The sequence below is a fragment of the Cyprinodon variegatus genome, unplaced genomic scaffold (assembly GCF_000732505.1).
Source record: "Cyprinodon variegatus isolate N-32 unplaced genomic scaffold, C_variegatus-1.0 Scaffold138, whole genome shotgun sequence".
Lineage (NCBI taxonomy): Eukaryota > Metazoa > Chordata > Actinopteri > Cyprinodontiformes > Cyprinodontidae > Cyprinodon > Cyprinodon variegatus.
In genome coordinates, this window is record NW_015150591.1 from 1,171,683 (window position 1) to 1,183,883 (window position 12,201).

Consider the following 12,201-nt stretch of genomic DNA (forward strand, 5'->3'; position numbering starts at 1 on the left):
TATTTTTTAACACAAGTATCTGTACTTTTACTCAAGTACGGAAAGTGAGTACTTTTGCCATCTCTGCAATGGAGACTCACCTGTGAGCAGAACATACACTTTACTACGAATTCATGTCTAAAGGCAAGATCTGTTGGAAAAATAAAAATGGGATATCCAGGTTACATTTGGTAAGAATAAATAAAAGGCAGGTTTTCCTTTTAATCTTTTTTTAACCTTCTCTCTGAACATCCCGTTTCTGTCTCTACTAAGGGTCTGATGACTGATGCATGGTTTGGAGAAGCTCCAATGTATTAAGCTGGTTTGCTGCCTTTATTAACTTAGAGTTCACGTCATTTATGTGTTTGCAGCGGGTTTTGTTTTTGCAAGGCGTGTCAACTTTGCTGCTCTCAATTTTTTTTTTTGTAAAGTCAATGACTCTATGCATTCAGCTGGGTTTCCTTAGATAGAAACCGTTCAACCAATCTCACTACATGACTCAGTTGAATTGTCTGGACATGACAAGAATTTAACTGAATTATATTCCATGACTATTCTTTTCTCTTTTGCAACAATTTGTGTGTGTTTTTTTTTTTTTTTTGTTTATTGGTTGTATCTTTGTAGTTGCAGAGATTCTTTAATTTTCGGTTTGGGACGTGCACACCCCTCGGCCGACATTGTTTTTAATTGATATTCAACATAAAAAACCATTATGATTTTAACATATTTCATTTCATAACTGAGCCTTACTCTCATTTGCATGTTTTATTTGTCAGGTAATTTAGGTAATGAAAACAACTTTTAATTGTTTTTTTTGTGGAGTCAGCATTTTGGATCTCTTTCTAAGAATTATAGGGTGTTATATACTGTATCTAAATATTTAATGTTTGTTGAATATATATTCATGTCATTTGCAATTTATTTTATTCTGCAAGCAAAATTGTCTTGTGTGCTTCCTGTTGAAGTACATTTTTAAACTGACTAAAACATGTTTATTCAATTATGGGAGATTATTTATTCTCGTTTAATTAGTTAATAAACATTAATAACAGTTTTTTTCCCCTCGTTTTGCTGTGAACCTAAAATTCCTGTTCTTCTGGTATTAAACTGATATTTGATCTTGATTTAGTTTTGCTCTCTTCAGGTTTTGAATGCTCAGGTTTCTGATACAGGACAGTACGTGTGTGTGGCTGAAAACGCTGCTGGAAGTGCAGAGAAACACTTTAATCTGAACGTTCACGGTGAGTTACTGGATAATCTTTTAAATTTCCTTTTTATGCGCCTTTCAAATTAGATGCAGTTTTAATTTGAAGACTCTACGTTGACTGAGTCTGTTTTTTATGCCTTTAACCTCGCGTTGAGCGGTGCATGTTTGTCTTTTGGCCACGCAGTACCTCCTACAATTGTTGGTGTGAATCCAGAGAATGTGACAGTGGTGGTGAACAACCTGGTGTCCCTCACCTGTGAAGCCAGTGGCTTCCCGCCTCCCACACTGAGCTGGCTTAATGACAAGGAGCCCATTCAGGCTAAAAGCAATGCTCTCGTCATGCCAGGTACTGAAATAATTATTAGATGTATTTAAAAAGAAGAAAAATGATGCAAGATTCTGAACAGGTTTGTTTTCCTTTGCGTCTTCAGGAGGACGGACGTTACAGATCCTTAAAGCAAAGGTGTCTGATGCTGGAAAGTACAGCTGTGTGGCTATAAATACAGCAGGACAAGCTTACAAACACATCTATCTCACCGTCTACGGTCAGGCAACCACCAACTTTTTTTCTTCATGAGATTTCTCTCAATTCCTTCCAGTTTGTAGGTTTACTTTATATACTTCACATTGTTTTTCTTTTTCCTTGAATATTTAGTTCCTCCAAGTATCAGGGGAAGTATTGGAGACCTTCCTGTCGAGGTTAATATTGTGGTTGGAAAATCTGTAACCTTAGAGTGTGAGTCCAACGCCGCCCCCCCTCCTGTGATCACCTGGTATAAGAATGGCCGAATGGTGACAGAAACGTCAGATTTACAAATTCTGTCAGGGGGACAAATGCTTCAGATCAAACACTCTGAGGTAACCGAAAACATGTTAGCTTCTTTCCGTTATAGAGTCATAGTAAACATCTGTACAGTTCCTTACTGTAGTATTTTCACCTGTTAAATTGTTCACTGTTTTGTTTTGTTACATCAAACTTTACTCGATGCAACAGACTTGCAAAAAGTGGTGCATATAAGTGAAGTGGAAGGAAAAGGAAAAGATGTTTTAAAAAAAATACTTGAACCACCTTTTGTATATTTCGACCAGAATTTCTCCATCGTGGGAAAATAAAAGGATTTTCTATTCTATTCTATACAGTGGGAAAATCTAGAGAAAATTCTGCCCATTTTCTTTGTAGGACATCTTAAGCCAATATAGATATACAGTCTGAGGAAATATAGTTTAAAATCTGCCTTAGACTCAATAGCATTTGCAGCTGGGCTGTTTGGTTGCAAAAATTAGTCTTAAAACATGACACAGTTCTTGCAATCAGCGCTTTTCCTGATCTGAGTATTTTGGCACCTACAAAAAGATGACAAAATATACAGTACTTGGAATAAGATTATTATTATTACATATATGTTTTTTTCCCCTATTTTAGGTGCAAAACTATTATTTTATTGGCAGACCATTTTACTTACCATAAGTGCAAATAGACTTATTTCGAGAAAATCTTAATTTTAGTTCAGTTTTTGGAATGTAGCCAGCAAATATCCATCCATTGTATTTCTACCGATATTTTTGGCTTTGTTGACCTTTTAAATGGTGGACCTCAGCTCCGTTTTCTTTAATACTTTAGATTTTCATTCACCAACTGACATACTTTCCCGTAACTCCTGTCACCTGCATAAATTGTGCATTTACCCACCTTTTAAGACTTTATTACATAAAAAAATTCCAATTACTTTTTTTTTTATTGTTTTCAAATTTAATATTGTCCTCTTAAATAAAGTATACATGTTGCATAAGCTTATTTATATGAAATAGATAATCATCAGGTTGTTGTATTTAGAATTAATACAGCATACTTACAATTAATAGTGAGTGTATTTATTTAAAAAAAATACACTCACATTGCATGATAATCATGATTAAATGTATATATGTCTAAATATAGAGATATTTCTTTGTTGCTTTTAAGTTTTTTTGCACTTGTTTCCACTTGTTTAGTAACTTGCTGCTACTAAGTATTGTACCCCAAACATAATTTCGTTGCCTTTTTTTGACAATGACAATAAATTCTTGAAACTTGAAACTTAAACTTATTTAGATGAATAAATATCTATGAGAAGTCAAAAAATGGCTACAAATACTCTAATCCTGCTTCCTCTAACCTTTCTGTTTTAGCTATCTGCTGTTTTCTTCATGGTGTTTTTTGTTCTCTAATGATCTCCTACAAACCTTTTGAACCTTTCAGGAAACATAAAAAAATTGTACTAGCATTTAATTACACACAGGTGGATTCTATATTAAGAGGAGCTGCGTACAGACCTTTCCAATTTCAAATGTTAATCTTGAAACCCATTTTTCACTTCACAATATTTTTATCTCTCTCTCTCTCTATATATATATATATGTATGTACACAATGTTTGAGTTTAAAGGGCTTTAATACTTATTTAAAGGGTTATGTGTGAAGCCTCTGATAAATGTGGTGTTAAATTTGTAATATTTTGTGTCTGTTGTTTTTCTTCAGCTGTCTGATACAGGCCAGTATGTTTGCATGGCTTCAAATATTGCTGGACACGTGAACAAGAACTTCCACTTGAATATCCATGGTAGAGTCTTATATAATGCATATCAACATATAGATTTGAAATAACTGGCAAGTGTTTGAATGTGTTTTAGATTTGCAGTAAGGTAACAAATGATTCTTTTTCTACAGTTCCTCCACAAATTGACGGCTCAGCAGAGGAGAGTATTGTGGAAACTATCAGTAACCCAGTTACTTTCACATGTGACGCTACTGGAATCCCTCCACCCAGTCTCACGTGGCTTAAAAATGGACACCCTATAGGTACTGTGACTGTGTTGTTTAGGGATGCTGATACAAATGGTCAACAACTGCAAATAAACAAAACTATTTAGAAATTATTTAAAGGTGAATATTGAAACAGAATTTTATACAAACTGAATTAGAAATTTATGTTCCACATTTAGTTACGGCATTTAATTAAACAGAAAAAATGTCACAGTGATAACAAATGTTCTACAAGTCTCAATTTAGACTAAAAGAAAATTGTGTTAAAAAACAAAACTAGACAATTATAATGGGTAGCAAATGGAGGGAGTGGAAATGCATGCACTTCACATGATCTCAAAGCTTGGCTGCTGAATGCACTGATAAATTGGCACGTACTGTATCGGCTCATGCATATATAAGAAAAATATTGGGCAGCCGTTGTATCGGTCTATCTCTATGGACAGTAATCATGATGGTGGAAACTTCTTATTTCCCTTAGAGAACTCAGAATCCCTGGAGGTGAATATCTTCTCAGGAGGCAACAAATTACAGATAGCACGGCTGCAGCTCCCTGACAGTGGAACCTATACATGTGTGGCCTCTAATGTTGAGGGTAAAGCACAGAAGAGTTACCATCTCACCATACAAGGTATATTAACATCATTACTGTGTCAAATAGATCGCTTTTTTGGATAGCATAACAAATGTATACCTGTCAGCTGTTTTTCAGCTAACCCAATAATGTCCTCTTAGTTCCACCCAGTATCTCTGGATCAGAAATGCCCAGCGAGATCGGAGTCCTGGTAAACCAAAGCATCGATCTGGTTTGTGAAGCTCAGGGAACCCCAACTCCAACAGTCCACTGGCTGAAAGATGGAGAAACCATCAACAGCACTGCAAACAAAAGTCTCAGGTATTTAAATCTTAGCCTCTCTTACTGTTGAACTGTCATATCAGCAACAACCTCTCAGCCGATGGCTGCTCACACTGAGCCTGGTTCTGCTGGAGGTTTCTTCCCGTTAAAAGGGAGTTTTTCCTCTCAACTGTCACCACAAGTATGCTTAGTGTGAGGGAATGCATTTGAGTCAATGAATAGATGCAATCAACTAGTTTTCCTTAGATAGAAAACTTTTAATCAATTTGACTGGATTATCTTATTTGGAAGCTTTTTTAAACAAAAAAAAAGCATTTGAGATTCTTAATCTTGCTAGAAAAAACATTACATATTTCTGCCTGAAAGGTGTTAAAGATGTGGGACATTCTCTGTTTTTCACTTCTAGGGTTAGCCCTGATGGTAAAACTCTAATTGTGACCCAAGCAGACCCTGCTATCAGTGGGAAGTACACTTGTGTCGCCACCAATGCTGCTGGAGAGGAGGGCAGGATATTTAATCTGCATGTATATGGTGGGTATAATGCTTTATTTTAAGGTCGAAAATTTGTCTTCTCTGCTTTCTTTTTTCTTGATCTCAGACACCATGTCCCTTCACAGTGCCCCCAGCTATTCGTAGCAGCAGTGATGCCGTTGAGGTTCTGACCACGGTTCTGGACAGTTCTGTCAGTATTGAGTGTGTTGCTACTGGGTCGCCTCAACCACAGCTAAACTGGTTGAGAAATGGGCTGCCTCTCCCAGTTTCTTCCAACATAAGGCTCCTCTCTGCTGGACAAGTTCTCCGGTAGGTCAATGTTCAGCAAACATGAAGAAGTCAGTCGGGTTTATACGTTTCCTGTTGCTTTTTTTACCTATAAAATTGTCAAACACCTTTACAAAGACAACCTATACATTTTAATCAATGAATCTAATATCTTTGCACAACCAGACAGAAAACTGTTCTAATCTCATACTCCTTGCCTCTGTCTTAATCTGGGACTGGGTCACAGGGACAGCAGGCTCAGCAGATACTCCCAGACTTCCCTCTCCATAGAAAACTCCTCCAGCTCTTCTGGAAGATGCCTGAGGCGCTCCCAGAGCAGCCCCTTCCAGACCAGCTGATAGACATAGTTCCTCCATGGTATCCTGGGTTGTCCCCTCGGCCTCCTCCCACTGGGATCTATCTCGGTTGTGTTTTGGTCATGATTCTGAATTCATGACCATACACTCACAGGCCACTTTATTAGGTACCCCATGCTAGTAACAGGTTGGACCCCGTTTTGCCTTCAGAACTGCCTCAATTCTTGGTGGCATAGATTCAACAAGGTGCTGGAAGCATTCCTCAGGGAGTTTGGTCCATATTGACATGATGGCATCACACAGTTGCCGCAGATTTGTCGGCGGCACATCCATGATGCGAATCTCCCGTTCCACCACATCCCAAAGATGCTCTATTGGATTGAGATCTGGTGACTGTGGAGGCCATTTGAGTACAGTGAACTCATTGTCATGTTCAAGAAACCAGTCTGAGATGATTCCAGCTTTATGACATGGCGCATTATCCTGCTGAAAGTAGCCATCAGAAGTTGGGTACATTGTGGTCATAAAGGGATGGACATGGTCAGCAACAATACTCAGGTAGGCTGTGGCGTTGCAACGATGCTCAATTGGTACCAAGGGGCCCAAAGAGTGCCAAGAAAATATTCCCCACACCATGACACCACCACCACCAGCCTGAACCGTTGATACAAGGCAGGATGGATCCATGCTTTCATGTTGTAGACGCCAAATTCTGACCCTACCATCCGAATGTCGCAGCAGAAATCGAGACTCATCAGACCAGGCAACGGTTTTCCAATCTTCTATTGTCCAATTTCGATGAGCTTGTGCAAATTGTAGCCTCAGTTTCCTGTTCTTAGCTGAAAGGAGTGGCACCCGGTGTGGTCTTCTGCTGCTGTAGCCCATCTGCCTCAAAGTTCCACGTACTGTGCGTTCAGAGATGCTCTTCTGCCCACCTTGGTTGTAACGGGTGGTTATTTGAGTCACTGTTGCCCTTCTATCAGCTCGAACCAGTCTGGCCATTCTCCTCTGACCTCTGGCATCAACAAGGCATTTCCGCCCACAGAACTGCCGCTCACTGGATGTTTTTTCTTTTTCAGACCATTCTCTGTAAACCCTAGAGATGGTTGTGCGTGAAAATCCCAGTAGATCAGCAGTTTCTGAAATACTCAGACCAGCCCTTCTGGCACCAACAATCATGCCACGTTCAAAGTAACTCAAATCACCTTTCTTCTCCATACTGATGCTCGGTTTGAACTGCAGGAGATTGTCTTGACCATGTCTACATGCCTAAATGCACTGAGTTGCCGCCATGTGATTGGCTGCTTAGAAATTAAGTGTTAACGAGCCGTTGGACAGGTGTACCTAATAAAGTGGCCGGTGAGTGTAGGTGAGGGTAGGAATGTAGAAAAGCTTTGCAATATGGAAAACATGGAAAACTTTGCCATATTGTTTAGCGCTCTCTTTAGCACAACAGACCAGTGCAGCGTCCGCATTATAGCAGCAGCCGCTCCGATCCGTCTATCGACACCAACAGAACACCAAGATGACATTCAACGTCTCCAGATTAAGTCTAAGTGCCACTGACTGCCGCCCAATGCTCTTCGCACTGGACACCAGACACTCGCCAAATAACCCCAACCCCAGGCCTGGCTCCAGGGTGGGGTTGCAGCTCTGCCGTACCGGGCAACGTCATGTGCCTTGATTTTTTTTTTTCTGTCTTCATGGGTGCTCTGTGAACCTCTTTGTTTGACCTTTCACCCAGACACTGTTTGCCTTAGATGACCCTACCAGGAATATTTAAGCCCCTGACAACATAGCCTCTGGGAATCATCCAGGCACTGAAACCACCACGATAAGGTGGCGGCTCGAGGAGGGGAACCTGACAGAAATCATCTCTGATTTCACTGAGCATCTCTGAACTTAGAGGTCTTATTATTAACTTCAGGTTTAAATTGAGGTCTGGACTTTGACTTGGTCATTTTAAAAAAAATAATGTGCTTTTATTCACTCAATTTCTTTGTGTTAATGTCCTTTTCAAGGAAAAAACCTTTTTACAGTCACTGATCTTACTTAGGTTTTCTTGCATTTTTACCTTATTTAGCTAAAAAAATTGTCCATCGCCTTTAAATAGCTTGCATGTTTTCTTGGCTGAGAAAAATGCTGAAAACAACATTTCCAATTTTTAAATATATCATACTCAAAATCAAATCCACCATCATGTTTCTCCATGATTTCATTCAACCAGAGAGGATAAAGTATTTTAGTTGTGTTCCTCTACCTAAGCAGCAGCACTTCACAGTTTTCTCCAAACCCATTTTTCAATTTCAGCTAATCGATTGCAGATTGGTCCATTAGAAATTCAAAGCTTTGTTTATTATTAGTAGTTGTAAACCAGGTGTGCTTTAATTTCTCCCCTGAAATTGTAAAATTTTTTAGTCAAACTAACTTTAAGGGTTTTCACAAAACAGCAGAATTTATATTGAGTTTTGAAGATTTTATTTGAATTAACAGAATATTTTCTGTGATAGAAAATGTTTATCTTTCCATTGAAGTTAAATGTTTTGTTGATTTTTATGAAAGTAAATCTGTGTCACTGGGATTTGAATTAAAAATGCCACTGAAATTAAAATTTTGTATGTTTGTACTTACTGTTTCAGTGTTAAAATATATTCAGAACACATTTTTGACCTAAAAAAAATTCATTGCCATTATTTCTACACACTTGAAATTTCATTTTTTATTTTCTCTTCAAGCTAAAAATTCACATTACTATTTCAAAGTGATTAAATTTTCAATACTTATTAATTTTTGAGTGTTAAAATAATCTGTATATAAAAAAATTCAACCTTTCAAAATTCAACAATTTAAATTTCAGTAGCATTTTTAATTCGAATCCCAGCGACAGATTTACTTCCATAGATTTTGTTGTTTGTTTAAAGCAACTTCTTTTTTGAAGGATAAAGACAAAAATGTCCTTAACCCAATTAAAGAAGTTGCTTTAAACAGAAAAAAAAAACTTGGCTTCTATCAAATAAAACAAATTCAATCAAAGAAAAGCAAGGCAAGACAAATTTATTTGTATAGCACAAACAGTTCAAAGACAATGCAAAGTGCTTTACATGAAGCCACTTTTACAAGCAGTGTTCAAATGTATTTTTCTGAGTCTTAATTATATTTTTGCATTCAAATATTTGTTTTTCTTTGATTGAAAACTTTTGATTTCATTGAAGTAAAGGTGTTTTTCATTGAAAATATATTTTTTGATTGACACAAATCTACCTTTATACCCTTTACTTACTAATAACCTGAGTATTGAAGGTTGCACTGCTTGTTTCTTTTCTAACTATGTTGTGTTACTTTTTGTTTTGTTATTACATAAAATGGCAGTTGCACAAAATTCTACCTTTAGAGTCCATTTAAATTACTGTAAACATTTCTGACCTAGTTAATAAAAGTGTTTATGATCCGATTAATACTGTGTAATCACCATAGGTTTTGATTCCGACACACATGGATATGTACGATCGAGCATTTTGCCCTTTTGTATAACAGGATTACCCGAGTCCAGGTGTCTGATGGTGGAAGCTATACATGTGTGGCATCTAACCGAGCAGGAGTCGACAACAGACAGTATAAATTGCAGGTTCACGGTGAGTGTTTGTGTTCATAGATTTAGGAGTTTTTAAAGAAGAAAAGAGCAGCTGGAGGTTAATGAGTTTCTAAAATCCCATCTTTAGTTCCTCCGGGTTTGGAAGGAGCAGGAACCATAGAGGACGTGACTGTAATTAAAGGAAGTGTGGCGTCTTTGGCGTGTATCGCTGATGGCAGCCCAACTCCTGCCATTTCCTGGCTCAGAGATGGAGCGATTTTACCAGCTGACCACGGCCTCAGTCTCCTCAGATTGAACACCACCTTACAGTTCAACAGTGCCCAAGTTAATCACACTGGACGCTACAGCTGCTTGGCTAATAACAACGCTGGTCAAGCAAGCCGCCACTTTAACCTGAAGGTTCTGGGTAAGTAAAAAAAAGAAAAAAAAATGGCTGTATTGTTTATAGTTTCCTGGTTTCTACTTTCAGCTTTTGTTTTATTTTCCCTTTGCTCACTGTCTTCTTCAGACCCTCCACACATCAGGAGCTCTGATCAACCAGCAGAAGTTTCTGTAGTGGTTAATAATGTCCTGGAGCTACTCTGTGAGGCCACAGGCATCCCAACTCCCACCCTGACCTGGCTGAAGGACGAACGGCCGCTCCCACGGACAGAAAGTCTGCGTCTCCTCCGTGGAGGAGAGATACTCCGTGTGACCTCAGCTCAGGTTGGTCTCAGCAAATTTAAACCGGTAAATCTTTCATCTTTTTGTCAGAGCATAAAAATGGTATCATTCATTAACATTATACTTTTTCCTTATCTTTACAGCTGGAGGACACTGGTAGATACAGCTGCTTAGCCAGTAGCCCAGCAGGAGACGATGACAAGGAGTTTTTGGTTCGAGTTCACAGTGAGTGACATGAGGTCTACGGTCTTTTAGTTTTCAAGAATGTTAGAAATCTGAGACAAAAGCCACATAATTAAGATAATAACTGGATAAAAACAACACTAATTTGATTCCAAAATGTTTGAAATCAATCAAACTATGAAGATTCCTTCTGGATATCATCAGGTTGGCAGGTGTTTGTTGTCAGTAGCAATTGTTACAGAAAAAATGTGTTTAAGTCGGTCTATGAAGCTTGATGTGGTTTCTGTTTCACTGGGGGAGTTTATCGACAGTCAGAACTTAGGTAATTTAATCATTGTACTTATAAAAAAAATAGATTTTCACTTAGTATTAATCTCTTTAAAGCAGTTATTCAGCATTTTTTTAAACTTTATAAAGTTATATGGTTGAAACCGATAATGAAGCCAGAAAATATAAAAACAGTAGGGAAGTTCTCAAATGTTTATTTTGAAAAATGTAATTTGTGGACGAAGGAATTCATTCAAGGTGGGTGAATGAATGTGAATGAGTGTGAGGGGGCTTTTGGGTCGGTATATTATCTTTGTGAATGTATCCTGTGCTGTCATTTATGTTTATTTAATAATAAGTTTTAAAAAAGAGAAGAAAAAAAAGTGCTACAGTAGCATTAGTCCTTCTAGTTAGAAGAAAAAGAGCAGCGAGGATGAGGAGGGTCCATCTACAGAACCCTTAGGTCCAGAGAGCAGATTGAGGAGTTCCAGCTTGTGACCTCTGTTTCCATAGCAACATAAATAACAGATTTCAGGGATGAAACCCAAACTGTATTATCTTTTTCCTTAAAGATGTTTCTTACTAGATGGGCCAGTTTCTGTTAACCACACATGTATGTATTTATAGGGATGCTTTTATTGTCAAGAATAGAATAGAATAGAATAGATGTGTTTCAATGGCAAGTAAGATATGAAAGTATGTTTAATAAAAAGAGATTAAAATACTTGTTTTGTTTTTTTATTTAGCAGAACATCAAAAATGTATAAATAACAATGCTCAGTGTCATGTGAACACTTATCTCACAACTTAGTTAACTTTAATAAACATGAATGTATTCTCCAAACATTGAGCTGAAAATAGGATTAAATCATAAAGCTAAATCAGAGAAAGTTGTCTTTTAGTTTGGGGTTTTTACATTCTAATTTTATTTAATATTTTACAGATTGAAAAGTTTTTTTTTATTTCAAGTCTAGATTTACATTTGTTGTCATTGAGAATGTTGTGGTTATTACTTAACTTTAGATAACATATAGGTTCGTATCGTATCGTTAACTTATTCCTCAATGAGATCTAGATTTAGAATCAATGTGTTCAGTACCCCCAACCTTGATCAATAACCATATGTTACCTATCAAAAGAATAAAGATTAAAAAGTACTATATATTTAATAGATTCTTTTTTTTTTTATTTTTTTATGAAACTCTTAATATCAATATTTAAAGAATTATTCTGTTTTTTTTATTTATTTTTTTATTTTAATCTCTACGTTTTTCTGGTGTTTCTTTCAGTTCCTCCTAACATTTCTGGTGAAAGCGCACCTCAGCATCTGTCAGTGCTGCAGAACGGCCAGGTGACTCTGGAATGCAAGTCAGAGGCTGTTCCACCTCCAACTCTCACCTGGCTGAAAGATGGCACGCCATTACAGGTCAGTTCCTAAAAGCATTACTTGAGCAATAAAATAGAATAGAATAGAATAGCATAGCAGAATAGAATAGAATAGCATAGCAGAATAGAATAGCATAGCAGAATAGAATAGAATAGCATAGCAGAATAGAATAGCATAGCAGAATAGAAT

General features: G+C 37.3%; 1 protein-coding gene across 1 annotated transcript in view; it reads left to right on the forward strand.

Moving 5' to 3' along the window:
• hmcn1 (hemicentin 1) overlaps nt 1–12,201 on the forward strand; it is a 175,905-nt gene that overhangs the window by 109,603 nt on the left and 54,101 nt on the right. Inside the window, exons 54-68 of the mRNA XM_015376644.1 lie at nt 1,124–1,220; nt 1,371–1,532; nt 1,618–1,731; nt 1,842–2,044; nt 3,704–3,785; nt 3,893–4,024; nt 4,470–4,619; nt 4,724–4,883; nt 5,251–5,375; nt 5,462–5,645; nt 9,455–9,552; nt 9,640–9,918; nt 10,021–10,217; nt 10,319–10,400; nt 11,915–12,051. Of these exons, the coding sequence (XP_015232130.1) occupies nt 1,124–1,220; nt 1,371–1,532; nt 1,618–1,731; nt 1,842–2,044; nt 3,704–3,785; nt 3,893–4,024; nt 4,470–4,619; nt 4,724–4,883; nt 5,251–5,375; nt 5,462–5,645; nt 9,455–9,552; nt 9,640–9,918; nt 10,021–10,217; nt 10,319–10,400; nt 11,915–12,051 (2,202 nt within the window). The remainder of the gene's footprint in view (nt 1–1,123; nt 1,221–1,370; nt 1,533–1,617; nt 1,732–1,841; nt 2,045–3,703; nt 3,786–3,892; nt 4,025–4,469; nt 4,620–4,723; nt 4,884–5,250; nt 5,376–5,461; nt 5,646–9,454; nt 9,553–9,639; nt 9,919–10,020; nt 10,218–10,318; nt 10,401–11,914; nt 12,052–12,201) is intronic.